This window comes from Chrysemys picta, chromosome 1 (genome assembly GCF_011386835.1).
Source record: "Chrysemys picta bellii isolate R12L10 chromosome 1, ASM1138683v2, whole genome shotgun sequence".
Taxonomy (NCBI): Eukaryota; Metazoa; Chordata; order Testudines; family Emydidae; genus Chrysemys; species Chrysemys picta.
In genome coordinates this window covers 317,443,502-317,468,743 of record NC_088791.1, presented here as the reverse complement: position 1 = coordinate 317,468,743, position 25,242 = coordinate 317,443,502, and the positions used below count along the sequence as shown (strand labels likewise).

General features: G+C 39.1%; 1 protein-coding gene across 2 annotated transcripts in view; it reads left to right on the top strand.

Moving 5' to 3' along the window:
• The window catches only part of DDX10 (DEAD-box helicase 10), a 316,478-nt gene that overhangs the window by 75,671 nt on the left and 215,565 nt on the right, over positions 1 to 25,242 (top strand). For both annotated transcript variants that reach the window (XM_042855078.2, XM_042855081.2), the window contains exon 13: positions 3,989 to 4,433. In XM_042855078.2, the coding sequence (XP_042711012.2) occupies positions 3,989 to 4,433 (445 nt within the window). The remainder of the gene's footprint in view (positions 1 to 3,988; positions 4,434 to 25,242) is intronic.

Below are 25,242 nucleotides of genomic sequence, written 5' to 3'. Positions count from 1 at the left end.
TATATGGTACAATATATAGCAGTAGAGGAAGTGAGCACTCTCAGGACTTTACCTAAAGTTGAAATCACACTTGTGTGGCAAAGATGTTGTTAGGAAAATGGGAAAAGTTCTCTGCAAAATTAGCATTTGTTTAGCATTTACAACTGATTGACTGACTTATTCACTCAGAAGTTTGTAAGCTCTTTGAGGCAGGAATCATGGCTTCATTTATGTTGTACAGTGCCTATTATAATGGGGCCCTAATCCTGATTTAGGCTGCTAGGGACTACTGCCGTTGTCTTAAATCTGCTTCATTTCACCATTTCTGTTCCACTTAGCCAATAAATTAATTTGTAGAGTTCACTTTTGTTTGCAAGTCAATTAATAGTCAAATGCTAAAATTATTTTAAGATAGATAATTGTTTCCTTTAATATCACAAGTATGTTGCATATAAATCCTTTTACTAATGGGTCTTTGGTGAATGTGCACAAGGTACTGAACGGAAACTTCCCTCAAATTATCATTCTTTCCCTTTTTCTCTGAAATGCCTCGCTCAAATCCCGTTGCTGCTAATTGCTCCTGGAAGAATGTGTATATATGTAATATATAATCTTGAATGTACTGAGATTGAGAATACAGAAGATCAGGCAGTATAAAATATTTAATGGTCCTACAAACTGGCAGGCATTTTCAGAGTTTGTGGGGAAATTCAGTTGTTGTTAATGACCCACAAAGGAAAAAAAACACTAAATGTATTTACTTCGCCAATAGGTACTGAATGCCCTACTAACCAACAGGGAAGGGGCATTCAGTAAATTTAATAGTTTGACAGAAGGGAAGTTTTGGCTAGACTGTATTTTTGTGGGGGGAAAGATAAAGGACTTTTAGTACATACTGTCTATACACTTGGAAAATTAAACTCTCACTTCTGAACACTTTGTAATATTTGTGTTTTTGGCTAGTTTGTCCTCTGTGTGTGCTTAGAGACTATAGGCATGAATGTGCATGTTGATTGGTTGGGTTCCTGAGCCCCAAAGCTAGGTAATACTGTTGTGAAGGATTCATGATGGTGACCCATCATATATACAGAAGTGTCTTAAATGATAAAACACTTATTCTTGTGGTTATATTGGTAAGGTGCTCAGGAAAGCTTTAAGGAGACATTTAAAGTGATTCAAACAGAAAAGTGGAGAGAGTTTGGATGATGCAAGACACTGAAACAGCAACTTTTCTTCAAGTGCTTGTCTGTATATGTATTCCACTATGGGTGCATATGTGCTTCATGCATCTGAGACCAGAGAATTTTTGCAAGCAGTATCTGTAGGTCCATGCTTGGGCCTATGCCAAACACTGAAGGTATAAGGGGCAGGGCTGACCAACAGCCTCCCCAGTTCTTTCTTACCACCTCCTGGCCTCAGTTGTAACCTTTTCTCTTTGGCCTGATTCTTGTCTCCAAACCAGTAGATATGTCAAAATTTAATGACCATATTCTACAAAATCTGTGTATAGAAGCTGTCACTTTATAGTACTGGTGTATCGAGAACCACATCACCCTATTGACAGGCCCTCCAGGAACTCAAAATTCATTGGCAGACAGTTGCAGCAGACATTTTGCCATCTATCAGGAGTGGGAGTGGCATGATTCATGGTGCACAGCATTTTAACTCAGTGGGGAACCCCCGATTGGAACCTGTTTCCTCTCAGGCAAAGAGGAAATGCAAATAAACTACTCCAGGGTAGCTCAAAGAAAGCATTCCAGAGGCAATACTTTCTTACTGCCTTGAGCTGTGCCTCTCCTCCCATCCCACTACTACCTTGGGTTCTACTGAGGATTCAACAGGACAGGGAACAAGTCACCTTCATCACTCCCAAATGGCTCAGACAGTCTGGTTTCCAAGCCTCCTACAAATGTCATCCCATCCATCTGTCAGCATTCGGCCATTACTGCACCTGTTGACCCACGAATATGGCAGACTCAGGCATCCTAGCCTGGAGGTGCCTCATCTCACTGCTTGGTATTTGGATGGGCATCAAGCCTAGAACATTCATGCTCTGAAGCTGTGCAAACCATTCTTAATAATAGAAAGGACGTCTGGAAAATGTTACCTAGCCAAGTGGAAACAGTTCTCTCTCTGGGCCCAGCAAAATAATATATCTCCAGAGACAGCAGATATTCCCATTATTTTAGACTATCTTCTTAGGTTATGTCTACACTACTGTGGTAAGTCAACCTAAGTTACGCAACGCCAACTACGTGAATAACGTAGTTGGAGTCGACATAGCTTAGGTTGATTTACTGCGGTGTCTACACTGCGCTCGGGAGACGTTCCCCTGTCGATTTAGCTTATTCCTCTCATTCCCAGGTCTTCACGAGACCCACTAAATTGACCTGTGGTACATTGATCACTGCAGCGTCGATCCCGCAGTAGTGTAGACGTAACCTTAGTCTCAAGGTGGATCTTTTCCTTAGTTCAATATGTGTTTACCTGGTGGCAATCAGCGCATGTCACCCACCCTTGGACTCAGGTGTAGACCAACTGCTTGCAAAAATTCTCTGGTGTGTGGAGCACTTACATACCTGCAATGTCATACAGATAGGGACCACACATCTCTAAGAACTCCAGTTACAGTGAGGTAAGTAACTTCTCTTTCTCTGCATCCTACTCCAGATTGTGTATGGAAGGGTTAGAATTGTCCTAGGTTGTAGGAATAGAACAGATAAGTGTGGGTGCAGGTGGATAGAAGATCAGATGAACCATGTCCAGGTTGAGTTTTAAAAAAATATGGGGCAACTTAAAGTTAGAGATGCTCCATTAGCCATGTAGAATGGGGCCTTCTTGGGGGAATGGAGACTTGGTTTTACTTTAAAAAGCAGAAATAACTAATAAAACTACTGACTTGGTTAATTCAGCTCCTGAGAATCTTGCATTTGACAAGTTCTGCTCTCACCACCAGAAAGCTGTTACTAGAAATGATTTAAAGAAATTAAAATCTGCATAAAAATTCTTTATTCATTTTAAATTTGGCCATGGGCCTTAGAATACTCTATTTCTTTCGTTAATCTTTTCCATTTCCTTTTACGGATTTTAACTTGTTGCTGGTAACAGGCTCTGATTATTTAACCAGAAATCAAATAATTTCCTTGTGGCAACTATAGGCATTTTTCTCATGGAAAAGTTTAATATTGTGTAAGTAAGTGTCAGGCAGGAAAGGCTTCACTGTATTGTGGGAATGGGGGTGGGGTGGAGTATTAAAACTCAGGTTGGTGCCCCTTTTCCCACTACACACTGGCACATACTGTACCATAGCCTAAAGCGTGTACTTCCGTACACCCCTTCGACATGCTAGGTTACTCGTCCTCTACTTGCCTTCGGATACGTGCTTCTGGGGTTTAGATGCACACAATAGGTGGGGTAAGGCACAACCACATGTATAGACATGTGTAAAATCTCTTGTGTAGTTTTAGCCTTAATCATTTTTGTTACTCTTCCGTGTCTTTTTGGTACCAAGGTACATAGAACTGTGCACAGTATTTTAGGTACAGTCTCAGCAATGACGAATACCATTGTTTCCTTGGTGTGTGACATGAATCTTTTCCCTCTGCAGTACTAAATTGCATTGTCATTTATGCCATCATATTATATTGTAAATGTAATTTAATTTGCCATTTGCTGTCACTCTGGGTTTCTTTTGGGAGTACAGTTTTTTCAGCATTGCCCGCCTAATGAGCTCCTTATGTTTCCAGTTGTTTCCCCCCATATTTGTTGGCTTGCATTTTTCCAACAGTTTGACTCTCCAGTTCTGTGTGTGTGTGTGTGTGTGTGTGTGTGTGTGTATTAAAAAAATAAATAAAAATCAAGAGATTCTAGTTTGTACGTACTCCAGTCAAAATACATTAAACAAAAAACATTATCAAAATTAAACGCAGACCCCTGCTGATCATTTCTAACTTAGTAGAATGGTTTTCAGTTTGATTAATTTTTTATTATTTTTAATCCCATGCTTTAGCTCCCTTGGCCTTGCAGTGGCACCTCGGGTTAGATTTCTTCAGAAAGCCCAGAAACAATTGTCTGTGAATGAGTCACTGGAAGGAAAAAGCCACCCAAAGGGGACAGGGCAGTGTGAAGATGCATGCTCCTTAGCAAGCAATGAAGAGGTGGAGGAAAGAGGAACTCATTTTGAAGAAAAGATATCTACTGTTCAAAGAATGAAAGGAGAGGGGAGAAAAGAAGAACCAGAGGAAAAAGAACTCCCCAGCAAAGTCATTGATAAAGAGAGCGATGAGTCAGAGGAATTATCTGAAGAGGAAGAAGTTCCTTCAATAAACAAGATTCCAAAAGCAGAATCCATTAATTTCCTTGAGGATGACGATGATGACTTTAGAGATCTTGATTTGCTGACAGTGAAACGGCAGAACGTTTTTGGCTTGGAAGCTAAAGATCTTGCAGTATTGGTAAGTGTGTTTTGGTGTGAACCTCATGAATCTCATTTTAAGTTAATGCAGCCTACATAAGAGAATAGAGTAAGAACAAAATTCTGCCCCTACACAATGCTCATTTGATATCAAATGAGTTGCCCACCTGTATCAGAGGACAGAATTGGCCTTAATTGAAATTACATTATTTATATTACTGTTTATATATAAAATGAACTGTATCCCGCCTCATGGATGGCCTATGTTATATTATTCATAACTTAGATATCTGAGAAATTTAACAGTTTTAAGTCTTTACGCTTACCAGTTTTCTTGTACTTTCCTAAAAGTAGCAGCAGACACAGTCATAACTTCAACTAAATTGATGAGGTTTTACAGTTTATGGAGCTTGAAACCTCATTGTAATTCATTATGCACCACTTCATAATACAAATCATTACAAATGTTCTTTACAATAATGTATCCTTCACACCATGAATTTTACTTTTAATGAGACCTTTCCTATTGGGAGTTAATCCAGTAACAAAGAGAACACTTCTTGTAAAACAGTTATAAAGGTTTATTAAAAGTGTTCATCTAGATCTTTCATTTCTGTGGCAAGTGTTTATGGCTTGACACCTCAGTGTCCCTCTTTCTTGATATTCTGACAAATATAGCATTTTTTAAATATGGTGTTCTATTAAATATAGTCGAGATATTTATGAAAAATGCTTGTGTAGAAAAAGTTACGCTTGATAATGTATCTTTTCACATAGTGATCCATTAGTTTCTTTACTACAAAAAGCTAAATTTAAATGACTACATTTCACGGCAACTTGGAGTAGTGTTTTTTACTTAGATATATTTATAAAGAGATCCTTCTATTAAGCAAAATTAGTTATTTTTAGGTGTCTAACTATCTTTCATTGAATCTTTATCTTCACATACCGTGGAAAGCATTTGTTTTAAATTTACGCTGTCCAGTCAGCCTGTGAATTACATTTTTTGAAAAAAGATGCTGAAAATTGTTGCACTTTTTTTGTGAGAGTATTACTTGGAAAACAGGCTATTTAAGAAGTGACATGTCACATTGCTTTGAAATCCTGGGCAGTTGTACAGTACCAGGTTTGTACTCCAGCATCTAACTTTTATGGGAATCTTTTTGCTGCCTGGGGCTGGGGAGTGCTTCAGCCACACTGCCCGGAGCTTCAGGCTGAGGGTTGGGGACCTGTCCAGAGTTCTGGGGCTGGGGTGCTCTGGAGCTGGGGTTGGGGACCTGCCTAGAGCTCTGGGGTTGGGGGCACTCGGGTGGCCCAGGACTAAGGTGTGTGTGTGTGGGAGGTTGTGGGAGAGGAGTGCTCTGGGCTCCTGCGGGGGAGGGGACATAAAGGGAGGCAAGGGATGGGGCCTTGGGTAGAAGGGGAGGGACCGGCTGTCAGCCTTCCCCAACGACTGGTTCACCGGCTGCCCATGGCTTGGATATCTGTGTATCGAGCAGAGTAGTGTACTCCTGTGATCAGCTTTGTTTCCCCACTAAAAGGCTCAGGCAGAGTGGGGACTGGAGTTACTCAGCTTGTAGGCTTGAGTGTAATGTTCCCTCCCCACTCCCACCTCCTTCAGGGTTGTTAGGAAAAAGTAGTTGGAGATATTTATATACCTGGGAGATGTTAATGGGGAATAATGGAATGAGGTTGGGGGAAGACTGTAGTATTCAGCTTCTTGTCAGTGTGCTGCTTCCGGGCCCCACTGCCTATCTCTGGGCAATCCCCTCCATCAGTAGGATTTTCCTGCCTACTTTATTTAGTTTTCTGCTTATTTGGTATCTACCAAAATGTTTTGAATTCTAGTGTAAATGCAATGTGAGGAGAAAGCATATTGACATGTAAAAAATGAGAAACAATAATTAAAATTTCAGCTTCAAGCAGAAAGGAACGTAGATGCTGGAACTAGGGGTGTTGGGAGTGCTGCCGGTGCTACTGCACTCCCTGGCTTGAAGTGGTTTCCATTATATACAGGGTTTACAGCTTGATTCAATGGCTCTCAGCACCCCAAGTATAAAAATTATTCCAGTACCCGTGGAAAGGAATTGCCATTTAAAAAACCCAAACATTTATCTGTAGTTGGTATGAGAGCGCTGCTCATATTAACCAGGAATTGTGCCAATTTTCCAGCTTGTTTCCAGGATAATTTTGCAGGCTTAAACAGAAGACTCTATAAATATTTGTATTTTAGTAGGGAGTGGTTTTGGATGTTATATTTGACAAATGACAAAAAGAGGTGCTTTCATTTTTAACAGTGCTAGCTAGAAACATGTTTTGAAAAGTATTAGTGATTAGAAGAGAGCCATTTTGAACCTCCAAGTAACCTTTTGATACTGTCCTTGTATTAAAGATTCATAAGTCAGTTTATGTAAGCTCAAGCAAGGCAGAGGTTATTTTCTTTGCAGCAGGGTTGATCCCTTGGTTTTATCTACTTGCAAAAAAATTAATGTTTTTTTAAGTCTTTCACATTAGTGTCCAAAAGACCCACGCTGGTTATAGGCACTCGTACATGAAACCTGGGAATGTGCTTATGGCTTGCTCCTCAAACATTTCTGTTATCAAATTCTGAGTTTTGTATTTGCTAAACAGCTGTTTTAACACATTTAGGCTGAAATTTACAGTTTAAAATGTTGCCTTCTGTGATGAGAATTCTTATAAAATCTTATGTTCATTGGCCTGTGAGTGTTGCATATGGGTAACATAAATAACTGGAAGGTGAGATGGGGGAAAAATGGGCTGAAAATGCCTCTTAAGGAGTGATTGTAGACTCCTAAGAGGTTAAAGATAGCAATTCCTTCATAACACATCCTCTCTCGGGTGACTCAGATTTTGCAGATGGGCTATGAAGGGAGTGCTACTTGGTTGTTGGTTGAAAGATGATGTCTTGATGTGGTGCTTCAAGCATGGTAAGAGTTACACTTAGATTGTAAGTTCTTTGGGCCAAGGCGGTCATCTTGTTATGTATTTGTACGCATCTAGCACAATGGGGTCCTGGTCCTCGACTCATAAGCTCTGTGATAATATAAATTAAATAATAATGTACTTAATGTGAAGTCACTGTCTCAGTCTTTCAAAATCCTCGAGGAAAAAGAAGTCAGAACGTGTGTAAAGTTGAATACGTGTCACAAAAGATTAGTGCCTTTATATGTGTTTGTCTTCAATAATTATTTGGTTTCCTCTTACCTAAAGGTATTAGAATTTGTGTAACAAATAATTTTGGCATCATTTACTCTTGATGCCATTTTCCATTTTAATATGAAATTACATGCACATTTTCTTAGTTGTTGACTATAGAAACTATAGCATTATGAAATTAAGATAATTCAGCAATTAAAGAGTTTCAGACAAATCTCTCCAAATAGCTCATAGCCAAGTGCAGTGAAAAATGTATACTTGAGCATGACCATAGCTGGTACAAAAGTAGATTGTGAAGTTGAGTAAAAAAACCTTGACACTTGCTTGATCTTGTTGTTGAATCTCTTAAAATTTAATTTGCTACAAGATATGCAAAGAACTGAACATAACAGCCATACTGGGTCAGACCAATGGGCCATCTAGCCCAGTATCCTGACTTCCAACAATGGCTGGTGCCAGATGCTTCAGAGGGAGTGAACAAAACAGAGCAATTTATCGGGTGATACATCCTCTGTTGTCCAGTCCCAGTTTTTAGGATGTATCCAGTTAAACTCAGATGGCTGACAGCCTTTTCTTGCTCCTTACAGGCTTTGCTCCCCTCACCCCTCCTAACTGTTTTGAAAGGAATACAGTATTTGCATGAGGGGTCGCTGGAATTCCCAAGTGAGCTTTGCTTCAATGATTTCTTTGGTAACCTTTTATAGAGAGATCATTTTTTTATTTATGCAGATTTCTTGGGGTAAATCACACAGCACCTACAGAGATGTTTTGAAATATTTTAGGACTGTTCATTGGTATTGTTTAAAATGCCTTTTTAGCTTGCTGCTGACTAGAGATTCACAGTAGCATGTTTATATTTGAATTCCAACAAAAAGCCCTCTGTAAATGAGATTTGTTTCTTTTATTATGTCCAGCTCAGTGCCATATTGGATCAGATTGCTGGTCCCTCTGATTGCATATCCTGCCTCTGTCAGAGGGCATTGTCAACAATTTTCAAACAGACTTTGATATGTTAAATCACAATGACTCTTTGAAAAACAAAGTCAGGTTACCGTCTTCCTCAAGCAGCGCTTCATTCATGTCAGCTTTCACACCTCAGACTTTTCTTTTTTTGACCGAGCTCTATTCAAATAGTGTGACTAACGTCGTTTAAATAGCGGGGAGAGATTATTTTTATGCCACTCTTTTCCTTTCATTGTCAGAATCAACTGAAGCTCAGAATTTTCAAAAACTACCATCAATATGGACCAAGTATAGAACCTTAGCATCCCAAAGTTGAATATTTGAGAAATCTGTGAGGATAATAAAACAAGATGATATAATAGAGAGTGTTTGCATCTTTACCTATGGTGGTCACTACTGGCATGATTGCCATAATAAACTGTAACATCAGTCTAAATAAACTGATTGTGTGGTGAATGTTTCTAACCTGAAAATTTTATATACAGTATTGTTGCAAGTGCAGAATGTTAGCTGAATAATCTCTGTGTGTAACATCTGTGAAGTATTTTGGTTTCTGCATACAAATAGGCGCAAGGGCAAATTTTTCTTTATTGCTAGCCCAGTGTGTCATTTTCTCAAATGAGTAGGTGTGTTAAGGAAATATTTCTAGACCTGGAGTAACACTGAACACTGAAGGCCTGTCCTACTATCATCTGAGATAGGAAGCTGTTTGTGAACAGAATTGCAAGCACAAGTACTCAAATGTTGCTTGTGCATGTGCTTATCACCAATGTATTGCTCTGTGTGGCATTTGCATTTTTAAGCAAATATTTCCTTTCTGTATAACACATTGGGTATTGTGACCTAGTTGGGTGAGGCACCAAGGCGAGTGGGCATCCTTGAATGTATGTACTCTGAGAATCATTCTTTGTAAGTAAACTACATAAACACATATTACCATTCTTCGAAACAGAGCATCCTCTAGCACAATGGTAGTTTAGTTTCAATTCATCTGAATTGAACGTTCAGGAGGTAAAAGTTTCTGTGGCAACCCCTCTGCTCCCCAAACAACAAACATACCAAAAAACAAATCAACGACACTACTTCATTGTATCTGGAAGGTTACTGAGCTTAAAGGAAGATGTACCTACAGTATACTCCAGGTCAGAGACCACCAGTGAAAAGACTCATGCGTGAAACTACCAGCTAATGATGATTGTGTGGTGAAACAGTTTTCCTGTCCCTCTGATAAATGTCTGTGTTTGGTGAGATCAAAGTGTCCAGTAGGCAGCTATAAGGAAGCTAACTTCTGTCTTCTCGTAAGTCCAGGCAGGTTGAAGGTCTAGATATCTTGAAACATCAAGGTAGAATTTTGATCAATGAAGGCATTAAGATGAATGATGTACCTTGAAGGATGACACTGTGTGGCTTGCTATGCCGTTTCTAGCTGTTCAGCAAGAGCACAGTGTGTACGCAAGTTTGTAATTGAGAGCTGTGCATATGAACCATTGTAAGCTTAAAAATTAAAGCATAACATTTCTTAACTTTAAGATTTTAACTGTTTGATTAAAATTGTTTTCCGCTGAAATATTTCCTAGTGTGTGTCTGTTAAAGTAGAGGCACAAAGCACATTTGTTTAACGGTGCACTTTAGTGTTGAATGGTGTATATAGTAGTATGCTGTTTAAAGTGGGTTATCATGGAAAATTGTAAGTCTGGGGCATAACATTTTAATTTAATGGTTTCTTATATTTTTCAGTAGAAGAAAGAGTGTCTTACTGATGATTTATTTTGTTCTTTTATCTAGAAATGTGTACTGTAGTAATTGTATGGAAGGTTTCAAACAATGCATCTTTGGTTTGCTTTTTGTCCATTTAATAGATATTAAAATTATACATTGAGTGATGATTACAGTAATTTGTAGAATTTTTGCCTTGTTTGCTTTCTGGTTAAGTGTTATGTGAAGTTCCTTACCTTAAAATAGCAGAACTCTAGGGATTTTGGAAGCATGTATATAATTATTTTTAAGATTATGAACAGATTTAAACAATATCCCAATTTGTATAGCATTAAACTAAAGAATGAAAATATCTACAAGTTTGAGAAGCTACATTTGAGTTATAAGTATTGTTGAAACAAGGACTATAAAATTTCTCATATTGCATGATAGGAATTTTAGATTGACGCTGTCAACATTACACAGGAAATGGAGCACCAATCCCACATGAATTCTTTTTCCAGCAAACACATGCTGTTAAATTATCTCTTCTTAAACCTTGCTGTTACAGTAGAGAGGTGAGATATTGTTGGTCTGAGTCTTTCTTCATAAGCACTATAAACTTTGTTTCAGTTAATTATCTGAAGACAGCAAAATAGTGTCTCCTGACTGACGTTCAGTAATTCTTTAATTACAGTTTTTTACCTACTGTTTTTTCCACAAGGCACCTGCCTCATTCAGTGCAGAGGACATACCTGCAATGGGGATGAATCAGACTGTTATCTCTAGGAACTCCACCTGGTTTGTTGCAGAAATTGGAAGGTGTGTAGTAAATGAGGCAGGGGTTTTCAGGAAGAGGAAGGGTGGTGTCATCATCAAGGCAGCTAAATGCTGCGTTGGAGAGTTGGATTTTATCCCTGCCTGTGCCCCAGAGTTCCTATGTGATGCTGGGCAATTCATTTAAATGAAACTTTTCCTAGGTGGTCAATAGTGTGTTCCTCATTTTCTGGGCACTCAAATTGCTACCCTAGAGTTTCATTTGCAGAAGTGCTGAGCGCATTCAGTGGCAACTGAAGTCATGGGAGCTGTGATTGGAATATATAAAGTGCTATATAAGGCCTGGTCTATACCTAAAACATAGGTTGACCTAACTATACCACTCAGGTCTGTGAAGAATGTTGTGCTCTGGGCACTAATTAGGTTGATATAACCCCCACTTCCTCATCCTAGGTGGATTTACTGCAGTGATGGAAAAACCTCTTTTATTGCTATAGTAAGTGTCTGTGCTAGTAGAGTAAACATACCTTTTTGCTAAATATTCTGAAAAATCAGGTCTTGCGTGTCATAAATTGGGCACCAAAACTTTGTGGATACTGTGGACCTAAATCTCTATGCCTCATTTCCCCATCTGTAAAATGGAGATAATGCCCCCTCATCTCACAAGGGTATTGTGAAAATAAATTGTTCATGAAGCATTCATACAATAGTGATGCATATCATAAGAAAATGAACAATTCTGTCTTCAGAGCAGAGTTTAAATAGTGTGCAGTAAATAAGGCCTGGTGCCACTCATTGAAAAATGAGGAGAAAACAAAATACTGAATAGCTGTTCATTAAATGAGCACTGTGGAGCAGGTGCACAGAACGAGGCAGGGGTTAGTGGGAAAAATAGCATATGATCATGAGGGTAACCATACGTCCCACTCTGCCCCGGACTTGTGATTTTTTTTTTTTTTTCAAAACTGGGTTTTTGTCCCATTTGCTCTTGCTCTAAGGGGGCACAGAGGCATGTTTGGGTTTTCATGAGAAGAATAGAATGAAAACTGGTACACACTTTGTAACAGTGAAATGCTAATGTGGGTCATGGTGCATTTTAAATATCAAATAGCAAAAAATTGGCCTGTAAGTGCTTGTTAAGCACCCCATTTTCCTTTTTTTAGATGTAGTTCTTGGATGTAGTTGAAAATTGTGGTGCTAAAAAGGTAAGTGAGGCATAAGTAAGGCTAAGATTTTGTCACTACTTTTTTTAGTAAAAGTGACGGGTAGGATGCGGGCAATAAGCAATAAATCATGGGAGCCCCACCGCCCAGGGCTGAAGTCATGGACATCACCTAAAATCACAGAATCCAGGTCTCTGTGACCTACTCGTAGCTATAGGCATAAGTGATTCTATCTCAAGCTGGAGTATACTAAAAACAGCAAATTCTAAACAGTTAATATCGGTGTTCATATTATGTGCATAAGATTAATAGAGACCACATAGCAATAGGAAAATGTTTTTGACAAAACAACAAATCCCTAATATGCTTATAATGCCTCAAAGTTCTGTAATTTATCTCTGTCTCTAGGTGCTTTTTCTTTAAGCCCCTGCCATTGCTATTTTTCAGAAGTGATTTGTAGTAGAGATTTGATTGCTAATTTTCTTAGCAAATTGATGCTAATGGCTTATAAAGTAAATTACTTATATTTTACTGGGTGTTCTAGACATAGACTAGGAATTGTTATTGGCCTTGGGTCTCCAGCTTAGGGCATTACTAGTAGGTTATAAAGCTGGCTTTGAAACAGTGGGAATGGGATTGCTTTGACATTTCGTGTCCCAGTTAAACTGAAGGTGGAGTAGGAGAAGTACGTGACTTTCCTAGGACTTATTTTCTTTGTCATTGAATATCTGTTATGTAATCTGATATTGAAGGTTAGGGGACATCCTGAAGCAGGATAGCTCAAATATGTTAGTTCCATTAATAGCACAGCTTCAGTAGCTATTTCACTCTTTCCCCGTATTCTCATTGTCTCTCTCTTATACACACTCTGCCTTCCTATTTTTGTGACAAATAAAAACAGGGATTAAGGTTTCTCTGTACTGCCATGTAAAAAATGAGACCTTGGATAAGGTGGCAGGACTTTAGTAGATATTAAAGTTTGATATAAGTTTGAGCTCTTTTTTTAAAAAAAGTCATGGTTACGATCTGTTTTATTTGTGAATTTTACTTAACTACCTCAGGATTTTAAACCTATATTGTATTCTATAGGGTTTTTATTTAGGAGAGTAACATTTCTTCCTCAGAATTAGGTCAGAATTAGCCTATATCCAGTGACTATCAAATATATAAGCAGTATTATCTAATTGTTGGCTATAACATAATGGAAGTTATTTGTTTAAAATGTGTGGAACAATATTTAGCAAGATTCATATTTTTAAAAACATCTAGATACTTCCTTTTTATATTCTGATTTTGTGAAATCAGCTGTTGTGCTTGCAAATGCAGGAGTTGTAGTTTTTTTAAAAGCACTGCAGGACCATGTAGTTGAGAACAAGGATAGAGCATAAAGTAGTTTTATTTTCTTCTTTGCTTATCCTTCAGTGATAGGGTCGTCTAGTCATAAAGGTGATACATTGTCTAGCTTGTCCTGTGCTATGGATTTTGCATTTTAGAATATGGGATCATAAATTGTTGATCCTCTAGGAGGACAATGTGGAAAACTATTTCAGACCATGTGATCCTGTCTCAACTAGTTAGCTTGGTTTGTAATTCAAGGACAGACATACACTAGAATTTCCCCACCCCCTGCAGATACAATAAATATTCTACACTGGAATATTGTGACTTGAACATCTGCAGGCTTAAATTTACAAAAGCACGGAAAATGACAGATAGGGATGAGCCTTCTTGTAACTAATCTTGTTGGGAATTGACTCCAAAAGACACCAAGTAACTGCTTGTTTCAACATTGATTTGCCATAGAAAACACATTAAGGGCCATGTTTTAGCCTTAATAGGTACCAGACTTGAAACACAGTTCTCTAATATTTTCTTCTCTGCACATAGGCAAAAAGGAAGCATGCTACAGTGCAGATGGATCAGAAGAAGCATTTGTCACAACTTTGACTAAATATGATTACTTGTACTACTGTCTGGACCCAAAGGGGTTTCGTTCTGTTGCTCTACTTTCAGTCAGACTTTGATCAATCATTGCATTCAGATATTTTCTCGTACCAACTCAAGCATCCTTTGTTGGTTGTTTCTAGAAACCTCTTCAGTGCTTTGGCTGTCATACCAGTCAGAGGCATTTGGCTGCTCCAGGAGCTGTTCCTTGGATGAAAGGGCAGAAAATGGCCACCATGTGGGTGTGCTTGGATAGCAGCAGGATTGTGTTTCCACACCTTTGCAGTCTTCTCTTGCCCCTTTCTGTGGCTATGGTGCAGCCCAGATGTTCATGCATAGTAGAGCAAAGCTGTTCTAACACTGCCCAGTATCTTTAAAGCGAGCATGCTTTTGTTTCCTTAAAGACACATTGTAATGTTAACCTTGTAGCAAACTGAGCACAGAAATATTTTTCATGTACACCTTAACTGAAGTTTAACACCGTGACAAATGTATACCATAAATTATTATCCTTGCTGCCTCAGCTCTTTCCCATATAGGTTAGAAATAGAGGGTTCCTGGTTATTTCGAGTTGTGATATGCAACACAATCCACTGGGTGCTGTAAAAGTGAAGTAAGCTGGTATAGGGTTGGATACAAGCAAAACAAAGTGCTCCAAGAACCTGCAACATAATGGGAAAATAATTTTATTTAAAGCAATTGGAAACAAGACCTGTCAACAAAAGTCACAAGCTTCTTCAGCCTCGACAGCAAACCGCATGTGTATTCTGAAAATTAAATGAAAACGAGTGTATAAAAAATTAAACTCTTTGTATGCAGCTCCAATAACTTCAGTTCAAGCAACATTTGCTTTCAGGAAAGATTGTGACATCCAATTTAACACAATTGGATGTCATTTCAAAAAACATTTGTCAGAGGATGCTTCCATACTTGAAAGCGCTTAGTAAACAATGTTCTATCTAGAGACATGCTTCAATGTTACGTTTTGTATTGCTTTTTTGGGGCACCCTTAGACCTTGGGCTTATCGGGGCTGTCCATCTTCTTGCCAGTATTTTTTTAAAATAGAGTGTTCTTGGCATACTCTAACCTAGTAAGAATCCTGCAAAGGTTTTGAAACCAGTTCGGGGGTGGGGAGTGGGGGATAAAAGGATGTTTTTAATGGCACTAGGCCCTTTTGCATTCTGCTAGGTAAAGGTGCTTCAGTATCTCTTGCATCATCTTTCGAATGCAATCCCCAATGTTTTCTGTCTTCTGTTCCAGTGCATTATTTAAGGACTTCTGCACATAGTACAGTGTTGGCTGTTTACAAGTTTATATAGATAGTCAACAAGAGGAGCTAGTCATCTATGTAGTGCCTCCTACAGTGCTCAGGTAAATGGGAAGTTGTGCAGAGGAGGGAAGAGCAACTTGCCTGAGTTACTGATGATTTGTTTTGATATTTTTTTTACGATTCAAATGGCTCCTCTACATGTCTTACTAAGCTGTGTTTAATGCATAAAATGGTTGTCCTAAACAAGTAATCTTTCTAAAATTTTATTGTGATTACTTATTTAAGATTAAGAGTGACATTTGGTGCCTTCATTTTGAAATCTGCCTGTTTGATAGATATTTGAGCTCTGAAGTTTGAGCATTCTTATTAGTAAAGGTGCAGTGTATTGTCTTGTATGTAATTCTGATATGCAAGATCTTGCGTCTAAGCAAAATCCTAAAAGTTGAAATTACAGCCCAACTTTCATGAATGGTGGGATCTTTGAGGTTTGTAGCTCCTCTTGTGTGCCCTGTTATATATCATCAGTAGATTGGGACTGTAAGTAAGAATCCATCTTATATTAGCATATTTAAAGGAGAATTTTCCTTGTGTTGAGTTCTGACTTACATATACAATGATCCAAATATTTTCCTTTTGAGAATGCAGATATTGCTGAAGCGGAAAGTTTGTCGCGAGTACAGCCTTGCATCCTCATGATTTAGGTGGCAACGTATTTTTATTAGCTTGTTGGTTTTTAACCTCTTTGATTTGCTTACGTCTGACTTACAGTATGCTAGTTTAGTTCATTTACAACTAGTGGTTTGTAAGCAGCAGAAAGTACCTGAACACTTCAGTTGGAAATGACTAAACTCTATTTCAAGGACAGATGGAAAAGAGCAGCAGCACTTCACCTTGATACACACAATTGAGCTGTATTAGTTTTAGGATTAGGAAATAGGCTGGAGTAGACTTTTCAATAGGGGTGTGTGTGTGTGTGTGTGTGTGTGTGTGTGGCAGGGCCAACTCCTCTCCTGCCTACTTCGTAGTCCACAAACAGCTCAGAGACCACCTTTTGGTAAAACACTTGCATTTTATTTAGTGTGTTCTTTTGCTCTTTCTTTACAGACTATGCAACATCATATCAATAGTACCATGGAGCCCTCAGCTCCTGAGCCATGGAGAGGAGAGATCTCTTGTGGTTCTGACTCTACAACCCTGCTTTTCTCTCTCTCTCTCTGTTTGCACTTTGTTCCTGTACCTTTTGTGTGATCTGGGCTAATGAGTTAATTAGCCTTTAATTCCCTCCAGCCCATCCTGATCTATCAACTGGGTGCAGTTCCCATAGTCAGGTGTGCTCCAGGGCAACTAATTGGAGTAACAGTGATCAGAGTGCTGGCTCAGCTGCTGTTGCCCTGCACCTCGTCCCAAGGGATGTTTGAGAACCAGGCCAGTTATGGCAACAGTGAAAGCTGAAGTGACTTTTAATTGAATCTAAATGATTGAAATTTCAATCCGAAATGTTAGTAATAAGGACAGCAGATCGTGTCCAGGTTGTCTTGACATTTATGGCACTAACACCCATTTAAATAGTACAGCTTAAAACACTTGGCATTAAATATGATTGAGTATCATGTCTGTTTCATATTAGGTGGATTCCAATACTCAGTCATTGGACAATGAGGCATTTAGGAGCTTCTGCTTCTGCTGGACTTAGCAACAGATGGTTGCTATCCACGAAAGTTCACAAAAGATTCAGGTTGCTTCCAGTCCGAAGAGATCAGGTATCTCCTAGGTCAATTTGTACTTCAGATCTCACATCACAGACAATGCATGTAGCCAATCCTATAGTAAACTAACTAAGGATCTATTAACTAGGAAAAAGAAATGAGAGTTATTTACAGGTTAAAGCAGGCAGGTTTATATACACAAATGAGTGGCAGACTGGGGTTCTGAAAAGTGAGAGTTGTAGCAATCTGACAGCACTGAATGTCTTTTAGGGCTAACCTGGGGATCTTGGCTTCTGTTTTGTAGCTCCAGCTCTGTGAAAGTCCAAACAGCCCAAGAGATGAAAACTTTTCTTGTTCATTATCTTTATTTCCTTCTTCCAGAATTCAAGCATGTGGAGGGGCAATTAGCAATGTCTTTGTTTTTTGATGTCCCACAATAGCCCATTTAGTTTTTGATGGGCAAGAGACGATCCCTTCTGAAACACTGACAGTTTCAGGGCAAATATTTTTTTTTTATAAAGCAAAATATTAAATATTTGCTGATAGCATGTGATAAAGAAATTATAAGTGAGATTAATGCAAGCAGCAGTTTAGAAGCATTTCATAAAGTCTAAATACTAAACAGATTGTTATAAGTCTAATACCTATCTTAACCATACTAACACACAGGTGAAAGAGACTGGTTTCCAGCAATTAATTTGTCAGTGCCCAGCTGAGGCCTAAAGCCTTGGCAAGAGCTGGCACCTGGTTTACCAGCGTTACAACATGATAATACTGCACAGAATTTTGAAAATGTAAAATGCTGTAAAAACGCTCATCTTCATATGCCATATCTTTTTACAGATCAGGACTATGAGGACTAATACATATGAGGTTAAATGATTTGCCCAAGGCCATGCAAGTGGTCAGTAGGGGAGCTGGAATGAGAATTGAGGATTTCACCTCCCATCCCTGTTCTCAATACACTAGCACTTTGTCTGCCTTCATTCATATGGGCTAGGATCCTGTGATTATCCTGACCTCTGTCATGCACCCTTTTCACTTTAGTCATTAGAGATGCGAGAAAAGGGCCTCTGTTTAATAGCCCATTTGAAGCAACCTCTAAGATCTCCTCCGCTCCCCAAAACCCACTGAGTTAGTGAATAGTTCTCTGCCATCTTTGTCTTATTACACAGTTTTATTGCTAGGTTGCAGAGGAAAAATGTGGGTTCTGTGTTGTGTTTTTAGCATAGGTCTTGATCCTGACTTTGGCAAACAACTGTGACACAACATGGTGATTTTTGGTAGAATGGCATTGATTGTTAGTACTTACCAAATGCTGAGAAATCAGTGCTAGGTTAAGTCCTAATAAGGTAAACTTCAGATCATGATTTTATAGCCCAGAGACCACCAGCTAAGCCATGTTGTCATGTGTCTCAAAAATGAGGACATCGTTCCATTCAAATTGTTTCTGTAAAATCATTTGTTAAATTAGTTTGCTTAAAACCTACAATAGTACTTCTAGAACAGTTGTACATACTCATTATTTGGGTGTACAAGAGTGCGTTAAGGAGTCAAGTATCCTGAATCAGGGATTAAATCAGAATTGCCTTGCTTTTCCCCCCAACATTTTAGTCTCCCTGCCTTTTATGTAGTTGGTGCTTCTACATCAGGAAGTGGAGTGATAATTGGCTGGTGCCTGAATGTTATGTTGATAAATGTTCAGAAATGCTTATAGTATAGCTTATAAATGAGCAACTTCCCTAATGCCAACTGCTGAAATTGTGAAATGTTACTTGGCATTACGTACTGCTAATTTAAATCAAAATGCTGTCTCTTGAAATAGTGGCAGCAGAAAGCAGCTGACAGTTATGTGCTAAAAGTCTACCAAATACAGTGGGGAACAAGGAGAATTAGGCCATGTCTGCACTCCCACTTATGTCGGCAAAACTTATGTGTGAAAAAAGCACCCCCCGAGTGACATAAGTTTCGCCGGCATAAGTGATAGTGTGCACAGCGCTATGTTGGCAGGAGAGCTTCTCCCGCTGACATAACTATCGCCGCTTGTTAAGGGTGGTTTGATTATGTCAACAGGAGAGGTCTCTCCCGTCGGCATAGAGCAGCTACTGGAGAGATTTTACAGCGGCTCAGCTGCACCCCTACAGCTATGCCGCTTTAAGATGTCTAGTGTAGACGTAGTCTTACTCTACAAAAGCATTTATGTGCTATGTCTTCTGTGGTGCAGACACTTGCCACTTTAGTAATCATCACTTAGCAAACTGTGCCTAAACATTTTAAAACAGGATTATTCAGGCAGGTTTATGGATTAACATCTGTGATGTGTAATTTTAAACTCTCATTATTTTAGAGTTAAAGAAGAGAAATCATGTTTTGGTGGATGATTCAACAGATGTTCACCAAAGTCAGTCCTTGATAATTCATTATGATGCCAGTAACAGTAGTTTCCGTAAGAATTTCATGGGGAAGTGGCATTTATTTGTATGGGCAGCAGTTTCAAATTGTGGACTGCTGTCTGGCGATGGAATATGTTGTTTTTCCCTGAAAAATTGTTTGGTCTCATGGAGTTGGCTGTCCTTGTTGCCATGTGGTTCCGTGTCCATGTTCTTGATAGCCAAGCTTTAGAGCCTGTAAAAGTAACTGGGAACAAGAAGCCATCAGACCTGTTTGTACTGTGGGCACCTGTTATAGAGAAGAAACAGTAGCCACCAGCATGAGGGGAATGCACCTGAAAGAGAATGAGGCATCTAGATAGTGTCTGGGGAGAAAGTGGCTAGGTGACTTGGCAGCAAATCCAGGAAGGGAAGTACATGTCGGGGGAAGAAGGTGACCAGAAGGCAGAGAAGCAAGGGCAGAGAAATGCAGGGAAAATAAACTGAACAGCTGGGAGAGGAGATGAAATTGAGGAAGCCAGTACAACTGTCGTCGGTATCCCTCTCCTGACACTGGCAGACCAGATGCCAGCTTCTGCCAAGGTTCCTAGGTCTCACTGACCAATGCAGCTGGAAACCAGTCTGGCTCCCCTGTGTGTTAGCATTGTTAAAATAGATGTTAAGTTTATAATAATGTGTTTATTGTTTAGACTTTACGAAATGCTTGTAGGATACTGCATGTCGTAATCTCACTTATAACCTCTGTACCCCCATGTTATAAGGTTATATTGAGTGTTTGCATTGTAAACCTCTGCAGTTGTGTAAGTCATCAAGCAGGAAAGAAGCATTAATTAATGTAAAATGAATGGCTTCCCACAGAAGGTGTTAGATTCTGCCCACCGAAACCAAATGGGCTATTATGAAACATCAAGGAACAAAGACTTTCCCCTTTCTCTTCCCACCTCCCATCCACCTCCCTGCACCCATGAAGTGGAGTTGTGCATGCGGACTCATCCCATCAGCTTGAACTCTGAGGGAAGGGAATAAAAATTCTAGGGCTGTCAAGCGATTAAAAAAATTAATCACGATTAATCGCACTGTTAAACAATAATAGAATACCATTTATTTAAATATTTTTGGATGTTTTCTACATTTTCAAATATATTGGTTTCAGTTACAACACGGAATGCAAACTGTATAGTGCTAACTTTATATTATGTTGGATTACAAGTATTTGCACTGTAAAAACAACAACAAAAGAAATAGCATTTTTCAATTCACCCAATACAAGTACTGTAGTGCAATCTCTGTCATGAAAGTTGAATTTACAAATGTAGAATTATGTACAAAAAAAACTGCATTCAAAAATAAAACCATGTAAAAGTTTTAGAGCCTACAAGTCCACTCAGTCCTCCTCCTTATTCAGCCAATCGCTCAGACAAACAAGTTTGTTTATATTTGCAGGAGATAATGCTGTCCGTTCTTGTTTACAATGTCACCTGAAAGTGAGAACAGGCATTCTGATGGCACCGTTGTAACCAGCATTGCAAGATATTTACGTGCCAGATGTGCTAAAGATTCATATTTCCCTTCATGCTTCAACCACCATTCCAGGGGACATGTGTCCATGCTGATGACGGGATCTGCTTGATAACCATCCAAAGCAGTGTGGACCGAGGCACGTTCATTTTCATTATCTGAGTCAGATGCCACCAGCAGAAGGTTGATTTTCTTTTTTGATGGTTCGTGTTCTGTAGTTTCCGCATTGGATTTTTGCTATTTTAAGACTTCTGAAAGCACGCTCCACACCTTGTCCCTCTCAGATTTTGGAAGGCACTTCAGATTCTTAAACCTTGGGTTGAGTGCTGTTGCTGTCTTTAGAAATCTCACATTGGTACCTTCTTTGCCTTTTGTCAAAACTGCAGCGAAAGTGTTCTTAAAATGAACAACATGTGCTGGGTCATCATCCGAGACGGCTATAACATGAAATATATGGCAATGCAGGTAAAACACAGAGCAGGGGACAAACAGGTCTCCCTCAAGGAGTTCAGTCACAAATTTAATTAACAATTTTTTTTTTAATGAGCGTCATCAGTATGGAAGCATGTCCTCTGGAATGGTGGCCGAAGCATGAATGGACATACAAATGTTTAGCATATCTGGCACATAAATACCTTGCAATGCCGGCTACAAAAGTGCCATGCAAAAACGTGTTCTCACTTTCAGGTGACATTGAAATAAGAAGAGGCAGCGTTCTCTCCTGTAAATGTAAACACAATTGTTTGTCTTAGCCACTGGCCGAACAAGAAGTTGGACTGAGTGGACTTGTAGCCTCTGAAGTTTTATATTGTTTTGTTTTTGAGTGCAGTTATGTAACGAACAAAGTCTACATTTCTAAGTTGCACTTTCATGACAAAGAGATTGCACTACAGTACTTGTATGAGGTGAAATGAAAAATACAGTTTCTTTTGTTTATCATTTTTACAGGGCAAATATTTATAATAAAAATAATATACACTTTGATTTCAGTTACAGCACAGAAAAATTATTTATTTATATAAAAATGTAGAAAAACATCCAAAATATTTAATACATTTCAATTGGTATTCTGTTGTTTAACAGTGAGATTAAAACTGCAATTAATCACAATTAATTTTTTTAATTGCGATTACATTTTTTGTTAATCGTGTGAGTTAACTGTGATTGACAGCCCTAAAAAAATCCTGTTAAGAAACTGGATCTTTATGCTGCTTGGAATTTGAGGAGCCAGGATTACTAAGCATAAGCAAAAGATTCCCAGTGCTAGGCCTAGGTTAATCCTAGAAGATTTATAGAGCTTGCATATTACAGCAATGTCTGTTACCTTTGGGAACTAAAACTGTAACTCGTATGTGTGTTTACCTGCTTTAACCTTGTAAATAACTCCCATTTCTATTTCTTAGTTAATAAATCTTTAGTTAATTTATTATAGGATTGGCTACAAGTATTGTCCTTGATGTAGGATCTGAGGTGCAATTGACCTGGTGTAAGTGACAGGTCCTTTGAGACTCGGATTAACCTGAATATTGCTGTATTTTTTGGTATAAGGGAGCATCTGTCACAAAGGCAGACTTACTTTGGTGGCAAGATAGATCGGAGTACCCAAGGGGACTGTCTGTGACTCCATCTTAAGACTGTTATAGTGCTTGAGGAGTTCACACTTGATTCTTGGTAGGTGAAATCGAAGTATAGAACTCATAACCAGTTTGGATTTGTGTCCTGCTTCTTCAAAGTCTGCCCTGAGGTTGGTACTCACACTCGTATTTTCATGTTTTTCCGTGTAAAGATTTGGTGTGCTTGCCGCAGGTATGTTATGTGCCTGGATGAGAGGGGGAGACCACAAGATATTTGCTCTATCAGTGTATTAAAGCTGATTATATAAACCCCTGGATAGACCCAAGAGGAGAATGTTTTTGATTCTAAAACGCTGCATAAAATGACAAAAAACATATCTTGCCACAAGCACATTGGAAATGAAATGCAGAATTACAAACCAAAAATACAGACTTAAATAAGGACTAATGCTGCAATAGCAGATTTGTGATCTAAAAGTAAAACCTTCCCACTTAACAGGAGGATGGTAGCTGATCAATGGACTGCCTTGTTGGTAAAATATTACTCTTACATACATGTGATCTGGTTATAATGTGCCAGACACCCACCTGTCATCTGCCCTCCCCCTCCACCACTCAGTTAAGAATAGCTCTGCTACAGGAAGGCAAATAGTGCGAGTTAGCTGTGAGGCTGTATATTTTTGCTCTGGGCAGATGGCACTCCTTAGCTGTGGTAAGTAGTCCACCTAGGAGAAAGGACTCAGATTTTAAACCAAGAACAATATCAGGCCTGGCCAGCCAGTTTGTAAAAGTTGACAGTCACACTTGTCTCTGGGACTTTGTCTCCAGGAAGTACAATGTTAGGGAATCCCCCAGAAACGACGTGTGACTGCTTTACCTGATGGCTGTGGAAAATGGGAAAAAGCTACTGTATTCTGGTGCATGCAGCTAAAGAAGCAAACCTAAGAACTAAGTTTGGTTTCCCTGAATGTGGGAACAATGACTGGGAAATCAAGAGAAGTAGTTGAGTCTTTGAGAAGAAGAGTGAATGTTGCCTGTATACAAGAGACTAAATGGAAGGGGTCGAAATGCATAAACATTGGGGAGAGTTAGAAGGTAAGATATTATGGCTCAGTAGCAAGAAAGGGTTGAGTAGGAATAATTCTAGCACAAATATTATTTGATAAGGTAGTGGACACCCAATGGAAGAGTGATTGGTTGATGAAAATTACAGTAGGCCTGAGCAGAGAACAAATATTTAATGTTATATGCTGATACGCACCGCAGGTTGGTTGTGTGATTGAGGAGGAGAAATTCCAGAAAGTGTTGGACAAAGTGGTAAGTGAAATATCTTAAGTCGAGCATGTGATTATTGAACACATCTCAACAGATATGGGAGAACACAGTGAGGGCTACAACAATTGTCACGGAGGATGAACCAGAAATGAAGGTGATGAGGATATCTTAGTTAGCCAGAGTCCATGACCTGATTGTTGCCAATATTACTTTAAGAGGGAGAAACACTTAATTACATACAAGAGCAGTGTCAGAGGGTCCCAGATTGATGACTTCTTCACAAGAGGAAGAGATCTGAAAAAGTGAGACTGTAAAGTCATTCCAGGAGAGTAGATTCTGGGTGAAAAGTCAATGGTGGGACAAAAGACAAGTTGTGGAACAAAGGATAAAGTGGTGGAGGCTTGCAGATAGGGACGTTTGTCTGAGATTTAAGGATGAGGTTAGATGGAGGTTGGACAATGACCAAACCAATCATGATGATACCAATGAGGTTTGGGGAAAAATATCCAAACATACTGTAGACGTTGCACAAGCTGACAGTGGCCAAATAAAAGAGAGGGAACTTTCATGCCAAGGAGACATGATGGTGGTCCACCCAGGTGCCGGAAGCAGTAAAGGAGGAGGAGGAAATGGTTTTAAGTGATGGTAGAAAGTAAGAATAGTGGAAAGTTATGAGGAATACAGACTGGAGAAAAATGGTGAAAAGAGAAGTTGCTGAAGCTAAAGGTCAGGCATTTAATGCCTTATATGAAGGATTTCTAACAACGCAAGGGGAAAAAGAAATGTATAGATTCGGCAAAGAAGCACACAGGTTTGGGAGATGTGAAGTGTATTAAAGTTGAAAACAAGAGTACTGGTGGAAGACAGTGAAATCATTAGTAGATGGCAGCAATTTAAGAGGAATTGCTCAATGAAGAGACTGAAGAAACCGTTGTGAGATTGTTGCTTGCACATTCTTCTCTTGAGACCTATCACCATGGTGGAGACTCAGACAGTACTAAAGAGGATGAAATAGGGAAAGACAGTGGGACTGGAGGCTGTATCAATTGAGGCATTAAAGCATTATGTCCTGAGGGAGAGGTGGTGGTGGTGGTGGTGGTGGTGATGAATTCTCCATACTGGAAAAATGCCCACTGAGCAGAGGAAGAACATGTTGGTCCTTATCTGCAAGTGTAAAAATGTAGTAATTACCGACCCATCAAGTTAATGAGTCACCCAATGAAAAGGCTGGAAAGAATTAAGGAAAGATTTAAGGAGGAGCTGGAGCATCAAGTGACAACCAATTTGCATTTGTGCCCGGAAGGTCAATAATGAATGCAGTGTTGTAGCCTGAATATTGCAGGAGAAGAACAGGGAGAAACACTTAGTGTCTGTGGATTTACAGAAGGTTTATGGC